The sequence below is a fragment of the Serinus canaria genome, chromosome 1, assembly GCF_022539315.1.
Source record: "Serinus canaria isolate serCan28SL12 chromosome 1, serCan2020, whole genome shotgun sequence".
Taxonomy (NCBI): Eukaryota; Metazoa; Chordata; class Aves; order Passeriformes; family Fringillidae; genus Serinus; species Serinus canaria.
The window spans coordinates 42858907-42883678 of record NC_066313.1 but is presented as its reverse complement, the minus strand read 5'-3'; the positions used below and the strand labels follow the sequence as shown (position 1 = coordinate 42883678).

General features: G+C 37.1%; 1 protein-coding gene across 10 annotated transcripts in view; it reads left to right on the top strand.

The window, feature by feature from the left end:
- The first annotated feature begins 4443 nt into the window (after positions 1 to 4443).
- The window catches only part of PSPC1 (paraspeckle component 1), a 57818-nt gene continuing 37489 nt past the window's right edge, over positions 4444 to 24772 (top strand). For 9 of the 10 annotated variants that reach the window (XR_001989617.3, XR_007778878.1, XR_007778876.1 and 6 more), the window contains exons 1-6: positions 4444 to 4939; positions 6547 to 6848; positions 9337 to 9432; positions 10441 to 10637; positions 14578 to 14662; positions 15577 to 15685. Coding sequence is in view for 5 of the 10 variants with exons in the window: in XM_030234241.2 (XP_030090101.1) it covers positions 4559 to 4939; positions 6547 to 6848; positions 9337 to 9432; positions 10441 to 10637; positions 14578 to 14662; positions 15577 to 15685 (1170 nt within the window). In the remaining 5 variants the exon portion in view is untranslated. Of the gene's footprint in view, positions 4940 to 6546; positions 6849 to 9336; positions 9433 to 10440; positions 10638 to 14577; positions 14663 to 15576; positions 15686 to 22075; positions 22230 to 24772 lie in introns of those variants that run through there. The other variant, XM_018908467.3, reaches the window with a different exon arrangement.

The following is a 24772-nucleotide window of genomic DNA, read 5'->3' as shown; positions in this document are numbered from 1 at the left end:
TTTTTAGCTAATAAATGTTCTCAATAGGGCAATAGTGATTGTACTATAGATACTCATGCTTATGCAGCATATTGTATATATGATAGTAAATTTAAATACAAAACCATCTGTGAGATGATAATCCAAAACCATACATGAGTAAGAAAAGAGAGCCTGGCAGTACATATAAAGACAGAAATGAAATGAAATGAAATGAAATTAAAAGACAGGAAAGGAAATACAATAATATGAAATGAAATTGCAAAATCCCAAAATTCCTAAATGAAGTGAAAACAATTAAATGGAATTGGAATTACAGGAATGAAATGAAACTTCACAAAAAGATTTGTCATTGAAATCTTGAGATTTTATTTCTTTTCATGAAATGAAGGATTTTCATCATGTCAGTGTACCAAGATTGCTCTCACTTTTTGAATCTGGGCCAGCCACGGTCTGTGGATCTCAGCAGCAGCCACAAGCTGGGTTCAGGTTAGGGCTCAGAGAGCTGCAGAGTCTACAGCTCTTGGACAGTGACACTCAAAAAAGGCAGTGCAAGAGCATCAGGGCAGGGTGGCAGCTTTGCTGACTCAACACTTTTTAGTCCGTGCCACCTATGGACATGAGGACCTCTGCCACAGTGCCAAGCTGCCATAAGGGTTAGGGTTATGGTTAGGGTTAGGGTTAGGATTGAGACAGTAAAAGAGCCTACAGCTTCAGGAACACTGGGGCTGGAGAAGTCCTGCCAAGCCTGTTCCAGCACAACCCAAAGACCATTGCTGCTCTTACATCTTTCTAATCTGGACCACCCACGGTGAGGGGCATCTTAGCTCCAGCAACCAGATGCCATCAGGCTTAGAGTTAGGGTTGAGAGAGGAGAAGGCCCTCCAGCTCCAGGGTCACTGGGAATGGAAAACACATGCCAAGAGGATCATGGCAGAGCCCCAACATTTCTGCATCAACACCTTTCAGTTTAGGGCCATGCACAAGGATGGGCATCTCAGCTGCAGCCTCAAGCTTGTTAAATGTTTGTGTGAAAAAAAAAAAGAAATTCTGAAATGAAGTGAAAACAAATAAATAGAATACAATGAAATGAAGTGCAGGGAAATGAGCCAGAACTTCATTGAATGGTATTGCTTGAAATCTTGATATTTCCTCTCATGAAATGAAGGATTTTCATTTCATGAAAAGAAATTAAATGAGAATTCATTCAATTTTTTGGTTTTTTCAATTTCATTTTATGTCATTATCTTTCCTTCCCTGTCTTTTCATTCTTCAATGAAAAGACAGGGAAGGAAAGATAATGACATAAAATGAAATTGAAAAAAACAAAAATTCTGAAATTAAGTGAAAACAATTAAGTGGAATAGAAAGAAAGGAAGTGCAATGAAGTGGGCAGAAGCTTCATGAAATGATTTTCATTGAAATCTCAAGATTTCATTTCCTCTCATGAAGTGAAGAAGTCATGACTTTTCTAAGGTCTTTAAGAAGTCATGACTGTTTTAAGTTCTTTAAAGAAATTTCAAGTCAAACTAAATTTTGCTAGGCAAAATCAGGGCTGTCTGTTGTGGCCTTTTGAACGCCAAGTTGAGTATCTTCAGGCTTCCATCAAACCCCTCAAGAATGACAGAATGAATTACCATGTGATTGTAACTGTTTCTCCCCCATTCTTCTGAAATCAATTTCATGTAATTCAACTGCATTAAAAACATTAAATATAACAATACCAGACTACTGGAGAGTGGTTGGAACAGCCTAGGATATCTCTTTCAATTATATGAATTTGATTTAGTAAGCCATAAAGATTTCAGTGCATGTTTATAGCTAAAGAAAAACATTGGAACAAGAACTTAAAGGGACCCTTTTTTCTCCTTTGAAAACAATTTTTGGTTAGCTGATGTCAGTGCCAAGGTGTAGAAGTCACCAAGCCACCAACACTCTGGACACTTAGGGAAATAAACTATCTGAGGCTCTTTTGATGAATGAGTAAATTATTGTGATGTGTAAATGAAGGTGAGGAAGTGACTGAACACGGCAGATATAAGATTCTTTCCATGTGTTACCTTTAAATGTTTGACCATAGAGCATGTGGAAATAGCTCCTTCTCAAAAAAGCTAAAACAAGGGCAAGCATTATGGTTATACTGTGAATCTGACTAATTAAGATAATGTATGAGCTCCATGAGCACATTAAGGTTATATATATTTTCAGATATGTTTCTTTGTTTCTGGAAGGTGGAAATTTGTTGCTCTATTTTACTGAACTATATTTTTTTTTAATTGAGGTATTGCTATAGTTAAGGAAAAGTAAGAATAGTATGGAATTTGTAAACACTCCTTTCTCTTCCTAATGACATTTTTATAGTACACAGGAAATTGTGGCTGCAATTTAAATGGATGCAGTTTTACTACTAACCTGATTTGGAAATCTCTGAAAACCATGGCAATTTTATTATACCATATTGGTAAAAACAGCCAGACTACCTTGCATCTCCTTTTTTCCATCTACTGATGACCACACATCTACAGGGTATAGTCACATCATAACATATTTGTCACTCCCTTTTCATGCTTTATTTATAAAGTTATTGGTTTGGTGTAAGTTGGTTCTTTTTTTGTCTTAGCACTTGTTATTGAATCCTAAATATACTTCAAAGCATTGTTCTTTGGACAGTCAAGATGATTAGGCTTTATGGCTCCCAAACAGCTACTCTAATGCCTCCATCATGTTCCTACACTGCCTGACTTCCTGCCTTTTCTAGGAGTAGATATCCTTCCCCTACCATCTGTATTTTCTGAATTTCAGAGGTTAAAACCTGCATTTAGCTTGATGCCCTACGCACCAAGTCTGCTTCAGAAAGAGATGGACTGATAAAGCTGGGAACTTGTGTCTTCTCAAGGTCCTTGAACAAGCTCAGCGATAAAAGAAATGGACAGACCTCAGTTGTTCTCCAAGTGGTACAACAAACAGAGGAACTTAAAATATTCCACAATAGACAAAGTGAACCCCAAGCAACACATTCACACCTGTTGTAGAATCAATTTGTTCTTGAATATCATGCTTGATATTGCTTTTTCCAAACTACACTATCTGAAGTAAGTACTGACCTCATAAGATGGTCTGGACTTTTTCAGTGCTAGAGTTCTGTTAAGGAAACAAATAATTCTGAGAAACCCTATACTAGTTGTACTACTGGTTGAAGCATAGGAATCAAACTAAGCAGCTACAAATCTGGCAGGAGAGCAAACCCCAGTCTGGTGCTGCAGATGAGGGACATCCTCAGTCTTTGCTGGCAGTAAAGACTGAGGAGGCGTGCCCGAGGAAGGAAACATTTGACTCACACCTCTCAGAAGAAAGTCACCCCTATTATAATGAAAGCTGTTGCTCTGTAAGAAGTTGTCCTAGAAGGAGTGTAACAAGGCCTCTCTTCACTCAGATTTGTCTCCCACATCTGCCTCTGTGAATGCTTTTCGTGCCCTGTCAGTCCGCAGGTCCTCCCATGCTGCACAGCAGTATCCAGAGAGCCCTTCCTGGCCTGGATCAGCCATGGTGTGGCCAGCAGGACCAGGGCAGTGACCGTCCCCCTGTGCTGCGCACTCGTGAGGCTGCACCTCGAGTGCTCTGTCAAGTTTTGGGCCTCTCAATTCAGGAATGACACTGAGAAGCTGGAACTAGTCCAGAGAAGGGCAACGCTGCTGGAGAAAGGTCTGGAGAATCAGTCCTGTGAGGAGCAGCTGAGGGAGCTGGGGTTGTTTAGCCTGGAGAAAAAGAATCTCGAGGGAAACCTCATTACTCTCGAAAACTGCCTGACACCAGGTTGGCATTGGCCTCTTCTCCCAGGCAACAGGTCATGGGACAAGAGGACATAGCCTCGAGCTGCATCAGGACAGGTTTAGGTTGGACATCAGGAAAAATCTCTTCACAGAAAGGGTAATTAGACATTGGAATGGGCTGCCCAGCGTGGTGGTGGAATTACTTTCCCTGCAGGTGTTTAAGGAAAGACTGGACATGGCACTCAGTGCCGTGGTCTGGTTGACATGGCAGCGTTCAGTCGCAGGTTGGATTCGATGACCTCAGGAGGTGTTTTCCAACCTGATTGATTCTTTTTGTGATTTGAGATTTTGTGACTCCCTCGGCTGTCCCCTTCGCCTCCGCCTCAGCGTCTCTTGTGTCACGCCTGCCTCCCTCTGCCGCAGGGACCAGACACCCCCAGGGCATCCCGCCCGCCTGCCTTTCCTTGAGGAGAGACCCCGCGAGGGGCTCCTCTGCCTGGGGACGCGCTGAGGAGACCACTGCTCTAACACAACACGGCCGCCAGCCGCGGACTCCCATCTGTCTGTAGTGGGGAAAGACGTCTCCCTGAGGGTTCAGGGCAGGTTCTGCCGTGCGCCGGAGCTGAGGGGTGGCGGCGGCGCGGCCGTGAGGGGGAGCGGGGTCTGGGCGGGGCTTCCCGCGGGGACGGCACAACTCGCCGGGGCTGGCGGCGGCGCCATTTTGAATTGGCTGAGGGTCGGTCGGAGGCGAGGGCTGCCGAGCAGGGTTCCGCGTCCCCCGAGGGAGAACCCGCGAGGAAGGAGCGGATATGGCCGCGAATAGGAACTTGAAGCAAGTGCGGATCGAAAACAGCTCCCCAGCGGTGCCGCTGGGCATGGTGGGGGGCGGCGGCGGTGGCAACCTGAAAGGATTGCGCGGCCTAGAAGCGGAGAGTGAGGCGGCGGCGGCCATGGCTCTGGTGCCGAGCAAAGAAGGCGGCGGAGATGAGGAGCAGGAGGTTGGTTTCACCATCGATATCAAGAGCTTTCTCAAACCTGGCGAGAAGAGCTACACGCAGCGTTGCCGGCTGTTCGTGGGGAATCTGCCTACTGATATCACCGAGGAGGATTTCAAGCGCCTTTTCGAGCGCTACGGGGAGCCCAGCGAGGTCTTCATCAATCGGGACCGTGGCTTCGGCTTCATCCGCCTGGTGAGGATCCGGTGGGCCCCTGGGGCTGTCTCTGAAACCGAGAGTCTTCGGTCCCTTGCCCCCCGCCCCCTTCCCCTCCATTTCGGCGGGTGTAAAAAAAGGCAGCATCTGCCTCTCTTCGTCTTCGCTGCTAGCGCAGGTCCCCCCGCCTCTTCTTCCTTCTTTCCCCTTCCCGTTCGCCTCTACACATCCAAGCCAGACCCCTGCGTTCAGAGGAGCCTTCCCAGCCCCTGGCGTTTCCGTCCTCGCCTCTCCCCATGGCACTTAATATAGTTAATTTTAAATAATGGACAGGAATGTATCGAAATACAGCTGTTCGCACGTCGTGAACACGGAACATAAAATCACGGAATTGAAAAGGTTGCGAACCGCGGGTTGTTTAAATTACTTGTGCCCAGATAAGAATAGATTTTTAGGGGTAATGTAGTATTTGATTAAACATGCTTGAGTTAAGCATGCAAAAAACCGAAAAGTTTATGATACTGTATTTAAATGGTAATTTTGTTTACGAGATTAGTTTTCATGATTGCTCTGTTTAAAATGCACAGATTTGTATCATTCTGGGAATAGCTTCAGAGTGCTTTAGGTGTCTATTCATTTTTCCATATAAGTTACTGGTTAGAGTTTTTTTACTTTTTGGTTGTCATCTTAAAATACTTGTGGCATTCTGCCATGCATCTTTTACCCTGAGAATTCCCCGGCCTGAAATAGCAATTTTATGGAGGAAGTGAGATATACTTACATCTCGTTACTCATTTTTGTGTGTAATAGAAATTAGATGGAGTTTTTATGTGAACTTCCCTTTTCCATTATATTTAGGGAATATATATGTATATTAACAACTTGCCTAGCCAATTGAACTGTAAAGAAATATATAAAGAATTGCCTTAAATGTCAGGGATTGCAGGTATCCAACGTGGTGAAGATTATTGAAGTGAGAAAAAAGGTAGTTGTTGATTTACACTGTGGATAAATCAATGTTGATTTACAGTGTGGGTGCAGAAAGCCCATTAATGTGAGACGAATGAATAGAATAGCAAAGAAGGTAATTTCACCACTTGTTGATGAAATTTGAATTGGACATCCATTGAGAGCAAGTGCGATACTTTTTATTTATTTAAAAGCCAAACAAAAACCCAACCCAAAATACCTTAGATCCTGTAGGGTCATGTTTGAGTACCGTTTCCTGCTGCTGGGAGCCATCGATGCAGAATATAAACATTTGAGTAGGTTAACATGAAAATCAACTTTCCAACTCTACTCAAAACCTTTATAGAGCAGTAGCATCATAATGAGAATCTGTTAAATCCTCTAATGAGCAACAAAAAATTTGCATCTGTGTTGTTTTTAGAATAAACCATAAGGGGTAATGAATGCATTTTTTGTTTCAGTCGGAGGACAGAGACTTTGTTAATTTGTTTGTTGGGTTTTTTTGTTGTTGGCTTGATTTTTTGATTGGAGGAGACAAGTTGAATGATCCTGGTGCCAATATGCTCAAGAGAAGGAAAACAACTTTGTTGCTTTTCGGGGGGTGGGGGGGACACACAAAAGTGATACTTGCTGTCTTTGAAAAGAAAAGATATAAAATATTTTATATCTCTATAAAGGAATCTAGGACCTTGGCTGAAATAGCAAAGGCAGAACTCGATGGTACTATTTTGAAGAGCAGACCACTTCGAATTCGATTTGCTACCCATGGAGCTGCCTTAACCGTGAAGAATCTTTCGCCCGTGGTTTCCAATGAGCTGCTGGAACAAGCATTCTCGCAATTCGGGCCAGTGGAAAGAGCGGTTGTTGTAGTAGATGATCGCGGCAGAGCTACAGGGAAAGGTTTTGTAGAGTTTGCTGCAAAACCTCCGGCACGGAAAGCTCTAGAAAGATGCAGTGATGGGGCATTCTTGCTTACAACGTAAGTTCACAGGTTTTGTTTGAAGTTGTGAGTGTATCTTCCAGATGTGAGCAAAAATTGCAGTCATGGTATTCCCTAGTTCTTATTTTGTTTTCAGATTCTGAAAGCCACGAGATTAGAAATTTAAGTGTTTTGCATGAGTACCACAAATACTTCTGATTTTTTTTAAAGAAAACCATCCTTCTCTACTTACTGTTCGTAAGACTTCTTATTACCATATGAGAGTCTGAGAGCAAAATTCTCGTTTTTTTCTTGTTCATATGTAATATTAGTTTTCCTTCTCTATATAATAAGGTATTTTCTGTTGAGACTTTATTTTCATTGGTTGCACTCTTCCTGATCCTAGTAACAGTGGCAAAATAATATTCCTTTGTTTCTTAACAAATCAGTGCACTACATTGCTGATATTTTGGTAGACTAAAGAAAGTGTTTATATCCCAAAAATTATCTGTGGCTTGTAAGGCCAGGATTTTCTCGCTGTTTTAAAATGAAGACTGAGATTCTGAAGAGGTTGATATATATACTAGTGATGTTTGGAAAACAATCTATTTCAAGGACAAGCAAGCTTGCAAATAGCAGCACTTCTGCATCTCCTATTTCTGTACTTGCCAAAGAGAGTTGTTAATTGCTGCACTTTACACAGACACAAGTGACATTTTCAAATGCTTTCTTAAAAACGGTGTGAAATGATACATATTTATGATTTCTTTTTATTTCTGTGATTCTCACTGGGAAAATTAGGCTGTGGTTTCACTGCATGAAAACTTGGTGCCGTTGAATTGGGCTTGGAGTTCTTTTCCTGCCCTGGCTGTGCTATTCTTGAATTTCATGACACTTCCATTAGCCACTTGTGCTCCTTAAAGCAACGGAGAAGCATTAATTTGTATGGGGGTCCATTGCAGTCTGCTCAAGCACTGGAAGGTGCTTGCTGATGTCAGGTCCAGCAGAAAATAAGGCAGCAGAAAATGCTGCCAGGAGTTGGCCTGTCAGTAAGGGGTCTGGAACTCCCAAATCTTTTGTGCTACTGATCTGACTTGATGGTTACATAGTAAATTTAATCTGAATACATCTTTACTGTTACCTGGAGGAGCCAGCAATTTGTTCTTGTTCCCTGGGTTTTCTTGGCATTAGTAACTGAATGGAAGCGTGGTGAGCCAAACAAGGGAAGTAATGTAGTTTAGTGTTACATTGGTGCTATTCTTGGCATAAGAGATGTGGCAGGGAAAAAAAAGCTGGGACATGGGGGAAGGTATTCTTGTTTTGCCAGTTGGATTGATCAGTTGAATTGAAATGACCATCTGACCATGTCCTGAGTGAATAAAAAACACTTGATCGTTTTCTTGCTTAGGTGCCATGTTCTCTAATGCGCAGTTATAAGGTAATTAGCATGAATCTGTTGCTACTCTACTTTGATGTTTTGCTTCAGAATCTAGAGTTTTATTTAACTGAAAACTCTGCCTAATCAGAATGTGTTTCAGTTCCTGTTTAAATGTATCAAAACTAGACATTAGTGTTTTAACATTGTTGTTTTACATCATAACTTGTTAGCACCAGAGTTCAGTTGCATTTAAATAGCGGAGCTGTCAGCAATCGCCATGCAGATGGCATCAGAAAAAACAGTTGAGTTGTGATCTTTGATTCTGGACTTAATCTTTTTAATGTGAACTTGATGCATAGAGTAGAATATATTGGGGGTTATTGGTTCTGTTTGGTGGTTTTTGTTTTTTTTTCCTGGTTAGGGACTGGGGCAGTAGGGGGAGATCTGCAAAGTGAAATAAAGGCATGGAACACAATAAACGAGTGCTGGTGTTTTGAAAATCATGTCTCTAGTGCTCTGTGTTTTGTAAGCTCTGCTCCCAAGACTGATGCAAAGAGCTTTTTACACAATTCAGAGTTTTTACATTGCTCTCTTTAGCTCACGCTTGCCAACATATCAAGGAAGCTGTTTTCAGCTTTTCAGTCAGGATTCTAATTTGTGAGTGTGTGGTTGTTCAAAGAATGGATTTTAAATTATTTAAGTGGAAATGTTTTTCTAATTATTGCTGTAATATTAACACCAAATTATCAGGCTGTTTTCAGTTCTAGAGTAACTTGCAGAACTAAGTTGTAGAAGTCAGTAGAAATATGAATAGTTCGTGCTGCTCTGTTTTGGGTTTGTTGCTTTCTCAGTATGATCATGGCCTCTGTGGTGCCTCACTGATTAAAAAAAAAGGTAATTACTTCCTAAATATTTTGTAATTATTGGTAGATGCCTTTGGTATTTTAAAAAAGTAAACAGAACTGTGTCAGTAAGTTGTGGCTTCTAGGCAGAATAGCTGGATTTGAGCATAAAAACAATTATTTTCTGAAGGTAGTTTTTAAAATTCTGTGATTTAAGACAAGACACAGGAGTTACATGTTAGCTTTCTGGAGTGTTTCTTCAAAATGGTAAAATAAATTATAACTGCTTTTTTAATGATTCAGTTATTAAATTGAAAATGTTTTCCAGAACACCTCGACCTGTTGTTGTAGAACCAATGGAGCAATTTGATGATGAGGATGGACTCCCTGAAAAGCTAATGCAAAAAACACAACAGTACCACAAGTAAGTTGTGGTTAGCCTTTTTTTATAAAACATTATTTACATACTTAGTTATCTTTGTAAATATACACTGATTTTTATTTTTGAATTTGTGTAGCAGGAAGTAGTGCTTTTGTATGTTGTGCTGTTTTGTGTCAAAGGATTAAACAAGACCATCCCAAATTACCTAATCATGGTAAAATTCAGACTTGGCTTGTTAGTTTAACATTCTGTACATTCAGTGTAGTAGAGACATTCTTGGCCTGTGCTGCAGTCAGTAGGAGCTTGTTGCCAGCAAACTATAGTCTTTTATGGATTAGAGGTGTGGTCTAATCCTACCGAGATTTTGGATACCACAGATCTTTATGTTCTCTGAATAGCCCCTGAACTGTTTGCAGCCTCCCTGGCATGCAAATCTTTGCAGCTTCCACAGTTGAGGTAAAACTTTGAACATGACATGAGAAAGTGAATCTCAGTCATGAGATAGAAGTCCCCTAATCTGAAAATACTAATTTTTAATATCGTAATTTGCCATTCATGTTGCTTAAATCTAAAATGTTTATTTTGAGACTGTAGAATACCACTTCTTAAAAATTTGTCACTGCTAGGTACAATATTAGTGTTAGAATGGGAAATGTAGGCTCATTTTAATGGTTACAGATTCCGGCTAATATTCTGGGCTGTCTAGTAAGCAGTGATATTTATTTAAATAACTGGTTTAGTGAATTGGCTGCTTGGTTTAGAAGGCTGAACACTGTTAATCTAGTGTTGCAGCTTAGTATTTTGTATTGATGTCAATACAAATTTTTATCTTAAAATTCAATAAATTGAATCTTTATTTGGTCAATTTTTGGAAAAGTGTCTTTTTACTTAATGACTGATTTAAGCTTTGTCTGGTTTAGAATGTAGTCATCTGGATAGGTTGATAAAAAGTGAGAGCTATGCTTGAAATGATTGTGTATACATTCTGTGGCTGTTACAGCTGTTGATCTAAATGTGTCCTGTACATTTTTACTGCAAAATTTTTATTAGGGAAAGAGAACAGCCTCCACGCTTTGCTCAGCCTGGAACATTTGAGTTTGAGTATGCTTCACGGTGGAAGGCTCTTGATGAGATGGAAAAGCAGCAGCGCGAACAGGTTGACAGGAACATTAGAGAAGCCAAAGAGAAACTTGAGGCAGAAATGGAAGCAGCTAGACATGAGCATCAGCTAATGCTGATGAGACAAGGTAAAACCAGATCGTCTACCAGTATTGAATTTGTTTTGTCACAGATGTTTTTTTTTTTTGTGTAGCATATTGAGCTGTATACTTGGACCTTTTGCTGATCACCATTTAATTAAATGCATTTAACTGAGAAAAAGAAGGAATAATTCTCTGTGCACATATTCCTTGATGATTTCCAGAAATTAATTAAGAATCTAATAAAGAGGTGATTGTCTGTTTTCTTCACTTCCTAAATTTATCTTTAGTAAAAAGTTTACTTAGCCTGTTTGTCCTGAACAGGCGCATGTGCTCCAGATGTGGAGCCGTGCTGTTTTTATAAGGTCTTGTACAGAGCAGAAGGTCTTATGCAGAAGATAATAACATAAAAGCTTGCCTATATAATAACATGAAAAGCATAAAGTCTTATACAGAGTGTAATAACATAGAAAACTGTTTTGAAATGCCAGATTGTTGCTGCAGCACCTGAAATGACAACTCTTTCTTGGTTTATTTTCCAAGAAAAACTGTTGAAGCATTGCTTTCCCTTTTAAGCACAGGTGTATATTAGAGGTGAGGAATGCGCATGTTAATAGGATCCAGGAATGCTGCTGACAATGCACAGCGCAGCCCTCCCTCGGCAGCTGGACACACATTGTAATTTTGTGTGTATGCGTGATGGAGATTTGTAAAGGTGGTTCAGTGCTTAAGATACAGGTTATATAAATCTACTGTTGACTTATCTAATTGTTAATATTTAACAGTGCTAATAGTCCAGTTCCAGAACTCATTCTCTTTAATTTCCTTTGAATATATTCACCTGTTGCCTGGACTTGAGGGCAAGATTAGAGAATACTTTGTCTTAAATTCATATCTTAATTATGTGTTAAACTGAGACAAGATTACGATGGCCTCTTCATTAAGATAGAAAAAAATGGTAAAACATGGGAAAACCTCTTTGGTGTGTTTTTGGATATTAGGGTTTCTTTTAAGGACAACTTGGAGGAAAGATATTCTGCTTTCTGAATATTTGTTAAATGCCAGTTTTATATAAAAAAGAATTATTCCTTTCATTAGAGAGCCACTAAAACATGAAAGCATGTGGGGCTACTATTCCAGTAAGAAAATATGTTTCTTTTAGTGTAGGAGGAGGGCTTTCCCCCTCTCAGTTTGGTTAGCAGAGTACCTCTTTGTACCAGATAACCCAGAATTTTGTTAGGTAGTTAGGTTTCATTTTTCTTTTGTTAGATAGTTAGGTTTCTTCTGAAAACTTAATTTTTGGAGCTCTAGAGATTAGTAAGTATTTCTTCTGTTTTAATCTTCTCAATTCTTCAGCTTCAGTATGCATGAAAATAAGGGTGTTTTTTCACTTGTATTTATTTTCAAAGATATCTTCCTCTTGTAGTTCTGAACGTGCCAAGAATATTGATTATATTAATTGCATGACAGGATTGCAATCCTGTGATTGCATCACTGTCACTCTTGAGCCAAGAATGACACAGGAACAGGTGAGAGGCAGTATTGTAGAAAGAGCAAAAGAAGGCTTTATTCAAGAGAACCACAAGGTTTATATAGAGTGATATGATACATTCTATTTGATTGGCTGGTTAATAGAAGCACCTTCCTCACACACCATCCTAGAGAAGAACAGGAAGATGAAGTAGAAGAACACCACCTGCAGATTGTTTATACTAAACAAGTTATCACATCTTTGCAACTCCCTGGAAGTTCTCACGCACTGCTGTGAGAAACGCTTGCCATTTCTCTCTCTGTCCCATGCTGTCCACACATCACAGGATTGTCTAGAAAGATGCAATGAAGTTTTTAAGGCACCAGAACCTAGAATTAATAGTTTTGTATTCCTGGTGCATGAAATCAAATTTAAAGATGTATTGAAGTCATGAAATAAAATAGAAATGTCATGTTTTAGTTGTGTAGGAGTTAAAAAGAAGACAGGAAGGATGAGCTTTCTGGTCCATATGCTCTAGCGGGTGAAGGTTGTGTTGAAACTGCTCCACGAGAGCTAGTAGGAGTGGAACTCTAGAACATGTTGGTTTGAGTACTCAGGTTTTTGTGGTGTGGTCTTAATTCTGAAGGTAGATTTAATTCTTTTGATACGTGTAATTTTTCACTTTGAAGTGTCATATTTTGACAGACTGAGTCAGAAGTAATTTGTAAAGCAGAATGCGTGTTTCCATGTAAGTAAATTGCATGGTATTTCTAATCTATGTACTGGTGGTATGCATCAAACAATTGTAAATTTTCTCTTGTAATGATTGTTAAATAGATTATGAAAATACTGGAAAATGTGACTGAATTTAACCAGAAGCTTATTTTTTGTATCAATTATATGGAAGCTTGGCATTTAGTTTTCATTTTTAGAATTTTCCATCTTTAGAAAAACCAGCAGTTAAAATTGCTTAAAAGTCTTTGTTGAGTTGATATTCCAGCTTGTAGGATTAACTTCTGAGGTGAGAGAACACCTTCACCTTCTGCTATGTTAGAAGGCTGAAGGTAAAACGAAGCCCTTGTCTTTTTATATGCACAAGAAAATGCAGAGGCTAATAACAATGCTCTCTGTTTGTTTTCTTTTTTTCCCACAGCTGCTTTAATGCAGATTTTTTCTGCTCAGAGAAAGGGTCTGTCAATCATGAATTACCATCATTACAGATGTTTTAACATGAATGGCTCTTGTTCAGAGTTTGAGCCTCTATATCTGTGTTTTCATCTGGCTTAGTAAGGCTTTCTGCCTTAGATTTTGATTTCTGCCTAAGATTTGGCAGTTGTCTGATGATACCGAATCATAATTTGCTATGTTGAACTTTTAACATACTCACAATTTCAGGAAAGGCAATAAAGTATGCTGTGGAGAAAAATTAGGAGAACAATGAGAAAAGTAGAGTGCTGCACCTTAAGAACAAAGGACAGTAAATGATAGTGGTAGAGAGAAAGTAGGAAATCATGGTCCTGTGTGCACAAGAAATAGGGAATGCTGTATAAATTTGGAAGAACAAAGAACTAAAAAGGAAGCTTATTTTCCCATAGTGGACAGTGTTGTGTACAAGTTTGAGGAAATTGATTTGCGTAACTAAAAAGATCTTTTAATTGTATAGTGAATAAATGCATAGAGAAAATGTGCAGAACAGTTGAACTAAAGCATGAAAGGCATGTAATAGATAGTATGGGAAAATGTTACTTGTGGTTTCTATAAATAGTATCCTATGTAGTTAAAAAATAAAAAAAACTGCTTTCTAACAAAAGGTAAAATTATTATTCATTGAAGAAAGCATAGATTTCCAGGCAGAAATCAATAATGTGACTGGTCAGCAAAAGTAATTACTGTGAGTTATGCCCTGCTTTTTAAGGACATTTTAAGTGCTTCATAGGAGGCTATGGCTGTGCCTTTTTTGTGGGATTAAAACACTAGCCATTTGTAAATTGGAGTAAGCAGAGTCATGATAGATCTTTATGGAGATTCAGACTTCCTTCATGCACCTGAAGTTCATATGACTTCTCTTGCTCTGATGTGTGCCATGCAGGGGTCTGCAGTAGATAGTGGAGAGCATAAAAGTCCATAAATATTGTAGTGGTTTTCTTAGTAGCATGACTTTAGCAGTATAAAATGTTGAGAGAAAATTGATGCGCTGTCCTAGATGTAAAACCAGGATGTGATTTAAGGGATTGAGAGAGGCTTTTTTCCTTTTCTTTGAGAACTTAAACTTCTGTTTCTATAACCTGCTCTGGGGGCTTTGCCCATTTTGTACTTTTCTGTGTTTGTAAGTCACAGATCCACTGTTTCTTTCAAGTACTAGACTTAGCTTTATGGAAAGAGATGAGTTAAATGCATTGAAAATTTGGTTTAAAAACTTGAATATTAGAACTGTAATCTGACAGTAATAACAAATTTTGTGTTGCCTCATGGTTGATTGACAGCTTTTATATTTAAATGCACTTTTAATCCTGTTAGATCTCATGCGTCGTCAGGAAGAATTGAGGCGCTTGGAAGAACTTCGAAACCAAGAACTTCAAAAACGCAAGCAGATACAGCTGAGGTATTTTGTCTTCTACTGTGCAGGGGTGAGGTGTGCAGCCACTGTAGGCCTGCATGAATTTAGATATGTTAGCTAAAGTTGCTTCTCAAAAGCATAATGTATGATGTTTCTGATAATAATAATAATAATGCAATATAAAATATTGTTTTTGAATGTTGCTTGATTTTTTTCACTTATTTTAGGTCTGCTAATTTTGTTGTAAATTTCTGGGATGCCTAAATAGCATAGAAATGTCTTAGCCTCTTTTTTTGGTTTCATATTTATTTTAACATGACCAAAGCATTGCTGTAATAAATAGGAATATGCTTCCAAATTTTATGGGCAGGCGATCTGCATGTAGAATCATAGCATTGCAATCTTATAGTCTGACATGGGATTTTGGAAGTTTTTTCACTTGATATTCTAGTATGTTGAAAATAATTTTTCTTTTAGAATTTGATTCATGCAAATAATTGTTTTAATGCCTCTTCTAAAGTTTAAGAAAACAATCATAGTCTCATCATATTGATTTATACTTTTTGTCAAACATCACAATAAATGTGAATAAGATAAAAAGGACAGCACAAGCACATCTCAGAATTAAAAATTTTGTCTTTTGGCACTGTTGAAATGTTCTAATCCATAGTGGCTTCTTAAAAACTGGAATATTTTAGACTGCTTACTGATATATAGCTGGAAGAGTAGGTATAGAATATATTGGTATTGAAATTACTTGTATTCCAGAAAAAAAAAAAACAGCCCCAAAACTTTAAAAGTACTCAAACTCATCAAGTTGAGTAGATTAGTGCCTTGCACTGTGTAAAAAAAAAAATAATGGCCAGTTTTGTTTATATGCTTGATCTTACCTCTGAGGCTGAGTGCAAGCCTGAACAGGGCAAGAGACTAAGCTGACATAATTTTGAAAAATGCCCTAGACATGAGGAAGAGCACAGACGTCGGGAAGAAGAGATGCTGCGCCAGAGGGAACAGGAGGAATTACGACGACAGCAGGAGGGAGGATTTAAGCCAAATTTCATGGACAATGTAAGTACAATTCTATGGTGAAAGTCCAAATCGCAAAAGAATTTTTTCATTACATTATTTTTATACTAGTTACTGAACTGCTATCTTCTTGTTGGCTCTTTTCATTTCAGTATTTCACTGTTCCCCTGAGCGAATTGCTACATATTCAATAGTGTAGTTACTCTTTTGTATGATGACATCACTCTTATTTTTCCAACAAGCTAGTGATGTAACACTTCCATCAAGTGAAGGTGTTCAGATGCTAATTTTTTTACTTGGTAATTGAAATATTTCAGTAAAATAGTTTTTCTAAGCGGGAGGTGATAGGAATCACCCATCCTGATGTGCCCTACTCTGCCTGAAGGTTTAAATTTTAAACCAGTTAATGCTGCTAAGCTTGTTTGAATTACTGGTTTTGATCTATGCTTAACTTACTAAGAAAGTTTTCAGAAACAAAAAAGGCAATAATAATATCATATGGAACCTAAAATCACTCTCCCTTTTGACCCTGTATAAAACTAGATGAGGAGAACATACAAATCATTACTAAAGGAGACTGAAAGATTATAATCATGAGGGAAAATTTGTCCTTGCTATGATCTGTATATTATTTATATTAGTAATTTAGGTATGCTCTGCCTCAGAAGACTCATCCTGCAGGACTAATAAAATGGCACTATCAGAGGAGTCAGATTCTAAATTTTTTTGGTCAAAGGGTATGACTTTTTTTCTACCAACCAGATCAATTCAGTGAATGCAAACTGTGTTGCAAATGCTTTCGTTTCTCTTGAGTAGCTTGCCTTTTAATATAACAGCTATTCCTAGTGAGGAAATAATGAATAAGCAATTCACGCAATGCTCTTTTATATTATTAAAACAACTGTAGTCTGCGGGAGGGGATTTTGCTCCCCTTCACAGGTGCAACTTCATTCATCAATGAGAAATGAACTGCTAGTTTCTGGTTATCTTTCTTTCAGGAAGAAAAACCTGGTTTACATTCTATACCATGAAATTTTCTGTAGGGTTGCGAAGAATTTATTATATATGTTCTGAGACATCCTGAGCGATGTTAGAAAATAAATAATTTCCTCTTATCAGCATCTAAATGAACATTTTTCCCCTTGTCTGCCCTTTAGTGTTTTTAGTAAAGATGGGGAGGAAGCAAAATAGTTCCTTTGATTTTATTAACAGCTCTAATTTGTTTTTGCTCATTGTGTCTTGAGGGACTCACATCCAAAAGTAGATGGTAATTTATTTCTGTATGTTCTCACTGTTAAAACTGGTTTCAACACATCTTTTCTTCAGATAAATGAAGACCAAGGATTCAGAACTCATACTGTCCTTTAGTGTGTTCCAAATATTATTAAGCATAATTGGGAAGTAGCATGTTACAGTTGTCTCATGTAATTTAGAAATAGCACTTACTGATGACTTCTGTAGTGCCAAATGTGAAATTTCATATCACTGTAATATCCTAATGCAGCATCTTTTGGGGTTGCCTGACTTTCTGACCCTGTAAGCTATTTGTTAAAACCTCCTGGCTCCTCTGTGAGATCTGTGCTTCTTGCTGCAGAGAAGCAAGCTGGGGAGCCAAGCCACAGCCCTGGGATGGCAGTAGATCCCGCACATTGCATTGCTGTTGGGAAGCTGTGGCCTGTATTCTGCAGCTTGGAATGGGGAAAACTAGATAATGTTGGCCACCACAGCCTTTACTGGTTTATTCTTACATCTGTCTTGAGATAAGTGTATTTAGTCTCTGTGCTTAAATTGCTTACCAGTTTGTCCATCCTTGTTGCCTGTCTACATTTTTAAATTCCAAACTATACATGAATAGAAACTGTTAAAGTTGTTGTGCTCGACTTGGCAAAAAATGTAGGATTAAAAGGGAAGAAGGGTGGTTCAAATGGAAACTACTTCAATCACTATACATAATTTTTATGGCTTTTATACATCAATTTTTTTGGAGGCAAAAGGTGGAAGACTGCTTTGGAAGAGTGTAGCCTTCCTACTCTCATGCATTACTGAAATTGTGTGTTCATCTGGTCCTAATTAATACACTGCAAGAATATATAGATGTAGTTTTGCAGTAACAGCCCTACCAAAAGCTTTTTAACTTAGATATGAAGGACTATGGAGTACAGGTGTTGTTTTTTAATCATCATATGAAATTGAAGTGGCATATACAATAATACATTAAAAGATGTATTCTCAAGACTAGTCTTTAGTATTCTAGTTATGTCTTGATTTAGGTTTTACTTCTAATGCTCTTTAAACTTTAAAAGAGGAAAAAATTGAAACATACTGCCTGAGTGATGTGTTTACTTTCTTTAGCAACAGTTTCTAATCAGGGCAGCTGTGTGACTAAGCATTTTATAGATGCTTGTTTTAAGATGTTTTTAGATAGCTGTAGTTATATAGTGTGAATGGGAATTGAAAAAGCCTTTGCATTTTGCAGCAGAGAAAAACTGTAAGCCTTTTCTGGAGATTGCAAAATGACACATGAAATCTGATTTCAACTTAGAATTTCTTATACAACTAATTAATTTTTATTTGCTCCTACTAATACTTGTTTACTGTGAACAGATTCCATCTTGCACTTACTTCTACTCTCAGATTACTACTGTACATGTACTGAGAAATTTATTCTCTATTTTCAGAAATTAAAAGTTGACTCTTGGTGAGAATTGCATTTTTTGATACTGTTGGATAGTTTTTTACCCGTATCAAGTCTCGATAAACTCTTCTGGCATTATACTTAAAACATATTAAATTCTTCTGTCAACAGTGTATTTAGCAGGACAATAATAATTGTTTTTATCATTATTTTTGTTTCTTAAAAGCTTTGAAAAGTAAGCTTCCTTCACTTATATCCTATCACTTTTTACTGGTCAATCTAAAACAGGAAGATAAATGGTAAGTGCAATGGCAACCAGAATTGGACCCTCTCATGTAAGGCTGCAGTATTAGGCTTTCCTGTTGGAAGTTTCTATCTGTGTCGTTTCCCTAACTCATTAAACTTGGATTTTTTAAAATTATAGCTACTTTTGAAAAACATCTTGTAATCAAGTTTAATGCAGCTAGCAGTTACTTGATTTTATTACAGATGATAAAATATTTTCTGTGACAGGATTTATTTTCCTGAAGCATTCTGATGAACATTAGAAATTTGATTGCATTGATTGTTAATCTAATAGGCAGCCTGATGATGCCTAAACAATTTATTAATCTATTTGTGTGATCTCTACTAGATAAATTATGAATAACTATTTTCATATTGGTTGGGTTTTTCCCTTCCTTTCTAAAAGTTAGTTAGTTGAAATGTGCTTTTATAGCTCAATAATTTACATGCATTCTGATTTCACAGTAGCTTAATTGGAAAACTAATTTTCCAGTAGTATTTTGCTAATTTTTATTTTGCATACATTCTTGTGGCTGAAAGAGGAACTTGATGATGATGATGTATTTTGCAACAGCACAAATATTTTTAAAATAGAAAATGAGTTCCAATAATACATTAATTACTCAAACGTGCAGTGGTTATTATCCAGTTATGGATGACTTGCTTTGATTTACATTGTTGAATCTCAGTCAGAGGCGTTCTACAAAAGTAATTCCTGTTCCAAGACCTGCTTTTATTTGTGTCACCAACTTAGTGTTTTGGATTTAGTGCATTAAAATAGTTTCTATGTGTCCAAAACAGAGACCAAAAATACGTAGGAGTTGTAGTTCTAGTTTTGGTGGACGAATTTACTTATGTAGTAACACTGTGAAATAGTGTTGGGTGGGTATTGTACTTAGTAAAACAATAGCTGCAATACCAGCCTTAAACTTATTTCTCTTCTTACTGGTAATTTAAAGAGGGAATTGAGATTTTTGGACATCCTTGCCCACTTCCCTCCAAGGAAAACCCCTTTTTGAATGTGTAAGGGACTGTTTCCTGAGAATTCATCAGTTTCAATTTCTGAATGCTTGCTGGTTTTTTCATGTAAGACTTCGTATGTTAAATAGTTTTCCTTTGAATCTCATAGTCTTTTCAGGAATTATTTTTAGATGTTGTTTTGCTTTCCTTTAGTTTTTCTTGCAGAAGCACTGCTCTTAAGTATGTTGAGTAATTATCAGCGTAAAATGTCAGCTGCTAAAGCAGTGGAGATGCTTCAACAGCAGGGATTGTAGTGGACTTGGATCAAAAGCTGTAAGACAGATGAAAGCAAGAAAGTAAAAAGGCACATTGCAAAAAAGCAATGATGTTTATAGCTTCAGGAATGCCATCACAACATAGTTTTTCTTCTAAGAGTTTGGTCCTTTGGTGCAGTCTATATATATAGTTTTCCATTTCTTACTATTTGGAGCCCTATGGAGGCATGTCTTACCCCTCACTTCTGAGTTCACTTACAAGTTAAGCATTAGGCATGTTTTAAAATAGACTGTCAGATTTCCTTGAACTTCAGTAATTCAGGACTAGATTTTTGCACTTACATGTTTAGGTGAATAGAACTGTATTTTGATCCTATCTTCTCATAGCGTTGTGCTCAAAAGCTCCAGTAATGTAAGCACTTAGAATTTTCACTGAATGGTGAATTGTTTCTTACCTAACTCAAAACTAAACTAAGGCAGATGCCCAATAATAAAATAATGAAACATTTATAAGAATCTTTACAAATTTGATAAGTTTTCTAATATTTAATGTTGGTTATTTTATCCTGGCAGCCTTGTATACTGAATGAAGCTAATGGTGGTGAAGCTAATGGTTATTCATTGTGTGAGTTCATATGAATAAAATCTAAGTTTCTTGCTACTTTATAAAAACTCTTCTGTAGAGCGGGATTGGGTAAAATGAATTGCATCCTTACTGCAGTCCAGCATATGTAGTTCATGTGTGACACCTTGAAGGCTTTTTAAGGTAAAACTAGCTTGGGAAAAGACAAATCATTAAATGTAGAACTGAAACACACCAACCTGACAAAATACTGCTTTTCTTGGCAGTGGTTTTATTTCAGTGGTCAAGTTTCTTCCTATGCATAAATCAACACAGGACAGGCCTTTAAGCAGGCATTCTATAAATACTCAGTTTGTGGTTTTGTGGGCAGTCCTGGTTTTGGCAGTAGCACTAAATTATTTTTTCAAGAGTGATATACATCAGTAGACAGATTCTTAAATCATGCCTTTCTTCTGTTCCTTGGTGTTTCAGATACTAAATTCGTTGCTTTGGGCAAGAAGAATACATCCTTAACAAACCTTAAATACTGAATTTGTATTATTTTCAGCAACTAAATAAATTATTTTCAGCCCTTAATTGCATTGTCAGGTAGAAAAAAACTTTAGCTATCATATTTGCTTTTAGTATGAAAAGACATAACATGGAAATCAATGCAGGTCTTCAGGTATCTTTTTGTAATGTATTATGTGCTTATATGCACTAAATGAAGGTGTTTGTGGAATAAGTTCTTCTGGTTGTAAGTATTTCATTACCATTTTAGAATGGTTCATAATGCATTTTGTAGGTCACGTTTTTATGTATATTAAGGATGCTACTTAAAGTAATTTTTCAGTAGCAGTTTTTAGGCAACGTGATACTTTTGAGTTTTATTTAGGAGACTAATCTTTTGCTCTGTTGCAGTCATCTTCTAATGTTTGCACAAAGTACTTTAAAAAATACGAATATGTACTTTATGTGAACTTATAAACAGAACAAGTGACTATTCACAAGTAATTTTTATAGTTTATTGTGCTGTCAAATGTGCGGTAAACTCCAATATGAATTTAGATGATGTGGTACTGCTTTTAAGCTTTCCCAAATTTGTTCTTTTCTACAGTAATCGATAGAGAATTTTCTGTCCGTATTCTTTAGATTATCTGGTTTTGTTTATAACCTTACTTTCTCTTAGTAAGAATGATGATCGAGATGCTAAAATAACACTGTCCAGATGCTGCTTATGTAATGGCATAATGACATTAGTTGTTGTCAGTCTCAGTGTTTCATGAGGCCTCAGCTGTAGCAGATGCCATTTTTATTCAGTTTTTTGATAGAAAGACCTCAAATGCATCTGTACTTATTTATAGAATACTCCATTTGAGTGTTTAACTTTTGCTGTTTGATGGATAAAAATGAAAAAATCTAATCAAGAGCAGATTTTATACGTCTATATTCTATAGTTTACTATTATTTCTGGAAATTGTTGCTGCTCACAATTTGAAATAAATGATAAATGAATGATAAATGATAAATGAAATCATCTTATTCAAGTTACTCAAGAGTTCTTCAGTTTTTCATATTCTGACAAGCAAGAGTACTTGGAAATTATATATATAACTTAAAAAAGTTATTTATTGATGTGTTTGATAAATGCCATATATATTTGAAGAAGCTGAAATTAATGTTTGCCTTAATAATTTTCATTTTTTCTTCTTCAGCTACTGGAGTTAAGTTTGACTTGGAGTTTGTACACGTATTTACCCAGACTAAGAAGAAACTAACTCTCAGTTTCAGTTGTCTGCTTGGTACCTATTTTGGACTCATCCACCTCTCTAAATCTTGAGGTCTTGCTTGGTGGTACTGAGACTTGCAACCCAAATATGTTCCTCTGCTTAGAACAGTTTGTCTTTGCTCAAGGGATCTGTGTTTAAAGAAAGAATAAAACACCCAAGAAGCAATAAGTGAGATTTCTGTAGAAATAGTATTTTTTGCATGCGAGAAAACCTACTAATGGGTCTGTTGCATAGTGTGAAGGAAACCTGTTTAGCGACCTGGTTTCTGTCTGTCAAGCCAATGCCTTCTACATAGTTTTTTTTCTTAAATGTGACCTTTTGATAAGCCTCTAGCATTTTGCTTCAGTAGCTCTCACAGAGCAGAAAATGTTAATAGTGGGTAATGCAGTAAATTGATAGAAATAGATATAAATTAACTTAGTGGTGTTACCTATCTACTGAAACCAGGATGTTATTTTTAAAATTAAAATATCCATTATTTTTCTCATGAATATTTCACATGCCTCCTTGTCAAAGTATTTTTTTTCATTTTACTGAAAGTACTGCTTGTTTTGGTTATTAAATCATCCATGAGGAAAATGGAGTTTAAATCTGATACTTAGCTCAGTGCCCCATCCAGTCCTTAATGTTTCCAGGGATGGGGCATCCACCACCTGTCTGGGCAGCTTGTTCCAGTATTTGTTTGCTCTCATTGTAAAAATGGGGTTTTTAAAAATTCCTTTCACCTAGCTGGAATACCCACTCTTAGTTTAAGGCTGTCACCCCATGTCCTGTCACAACGGGCTCTACTAAAACATTTGTCACCATTAGGATTTCCTACAGTGGCTAATGGCTCATTAGCTTAGTCCTAGAATTGTGTAGGATGGAAGAATGTTTGCATTAGTTTTGTTCTGTACATGACATGAAGCTCTTACTACAGGTCTCAAATGCAATTTGGGTTATTTTTTAGTGACAGGGTAGGTAGTAGCTGTCTCTTCGAAGAAGAAGACAATATGATGTTGAAATTAGGCTTTGTTTATCTTCAGGTTTTATTTATCTTCCTTCATCCTTCTGGGTTTTATAATACTTTTAAAATGTTATTTACTTATGGAGTCTTCCTGTTTGTTTCCCCCACCATTTCTGAATCATTAAACATTTGTTTTAACTATAGGGGAATTTCTGAGTTTAGGTAAGAACCAGCTATTTGTGTTTGTCCCTAATGATTGGGTGGTCCCCACTGAGTCCCTATCATAATTCTGACCTTTGGGTCTATTGTACATAAATAAAATAGTAGTTTTTGTTGGATATTTCTGATGAAACCAGACAGTGTAGCTTAAGAGTGTGTGAGCTTGGGTTAGGATATTTAGCTAGAAAGCAATGTTTCTCAATCTGTATGGATTTATTCAGATGATGAGTTTTTTACACCTTTGATGGAAATACTAGAATTGCCTGGTAGAATGTATTATTTTCATCAGTCAGAACTTTGTTTGTGCAAATGGCAAGCATCTTCCTTGTTCAAGTCTGCCTCATGTTGCACCAGTTTTTTAGGAAATGGCTGACAAGTTGTGTAAAAAACCGTGGAGCATGGCTTCTTGCAGAAAGTTTCACTGATGCTTCTCTGTTTATATTTTCTTATGTTTTAGTGTGCTGTATGGTGGACAGGCCATAAGTTAATTGGAGAAATCTTAAACATTGCACTATTCTGGTTGTAAGCAACATCCATAGCATCTATAAAAGACACTATATGGGTGCTAGAAGTTTCTCCTACAGGACCTCTTTGTAGGATTGAAAGACTTTGGCTTTCAGCTTCCTTTTAACAAATACTTGCATATTCTATTTACTTGGTAACTCAAATTAATTATGAGTTAACAACTACAATTGTACTGGCTTTTATGTTATAATTTATTTGACATATATCTACTTGGTGAGAAAAAATTGATATTAGAGAAGTCTGGCAAAGAGTCATATTTAGTGCACTGTGGCTATAACTAGTGGTGCTCTTAATTTGATTTTGCAGTCTTATAGTTGGCACTTCAACTAAGAAATAGATTTTCACATAAACATTCCATGATAAAGAGTATTCTTGGCTGATTAATTTCTCTTCTAAGTAAACATTGATGAATTTCACTATATCTTATCATTGAATCTTGCATTTGGGGAAAACTCTTCTTTTGACTCCATTCAGTGTTCACTCTGTTAAGTATTTGTATAGATTTGGGATTTGTGCAAAGAAAACATAACAATTTGGGAAATTTAAAATGCAGCATTGTTCTGTAACACCTGATTTTCAGTTTAATATTTTAGTGCATTTTTGCATGAGGGTAGAGTTAGCCCAGTCTTTGTTACCAGTTAAGTAGTCCTTCAGGTCCACCCCCACCATGGTAAATAGTAGAGTGCATCTTAAATCATTTGCAGCCTACCAGGTTGTCGGTTTTGATACTTATGCACTCTTTTGACATTTCTTCAGCTCGTATAAAACCAGAATAATTCTAAGATTAAATTCTCTAATATGCCTCTGAAGTTGTGAATATATTGTGAAGGTAGTGTAATTGTTACATGTCTCAGTCATGAACTTGGTGATATGCTGTATATTTCTTCTAGAAAGTACTTTTTTAGGTAAGTAAACAGTAAAGTGCCTTTGAA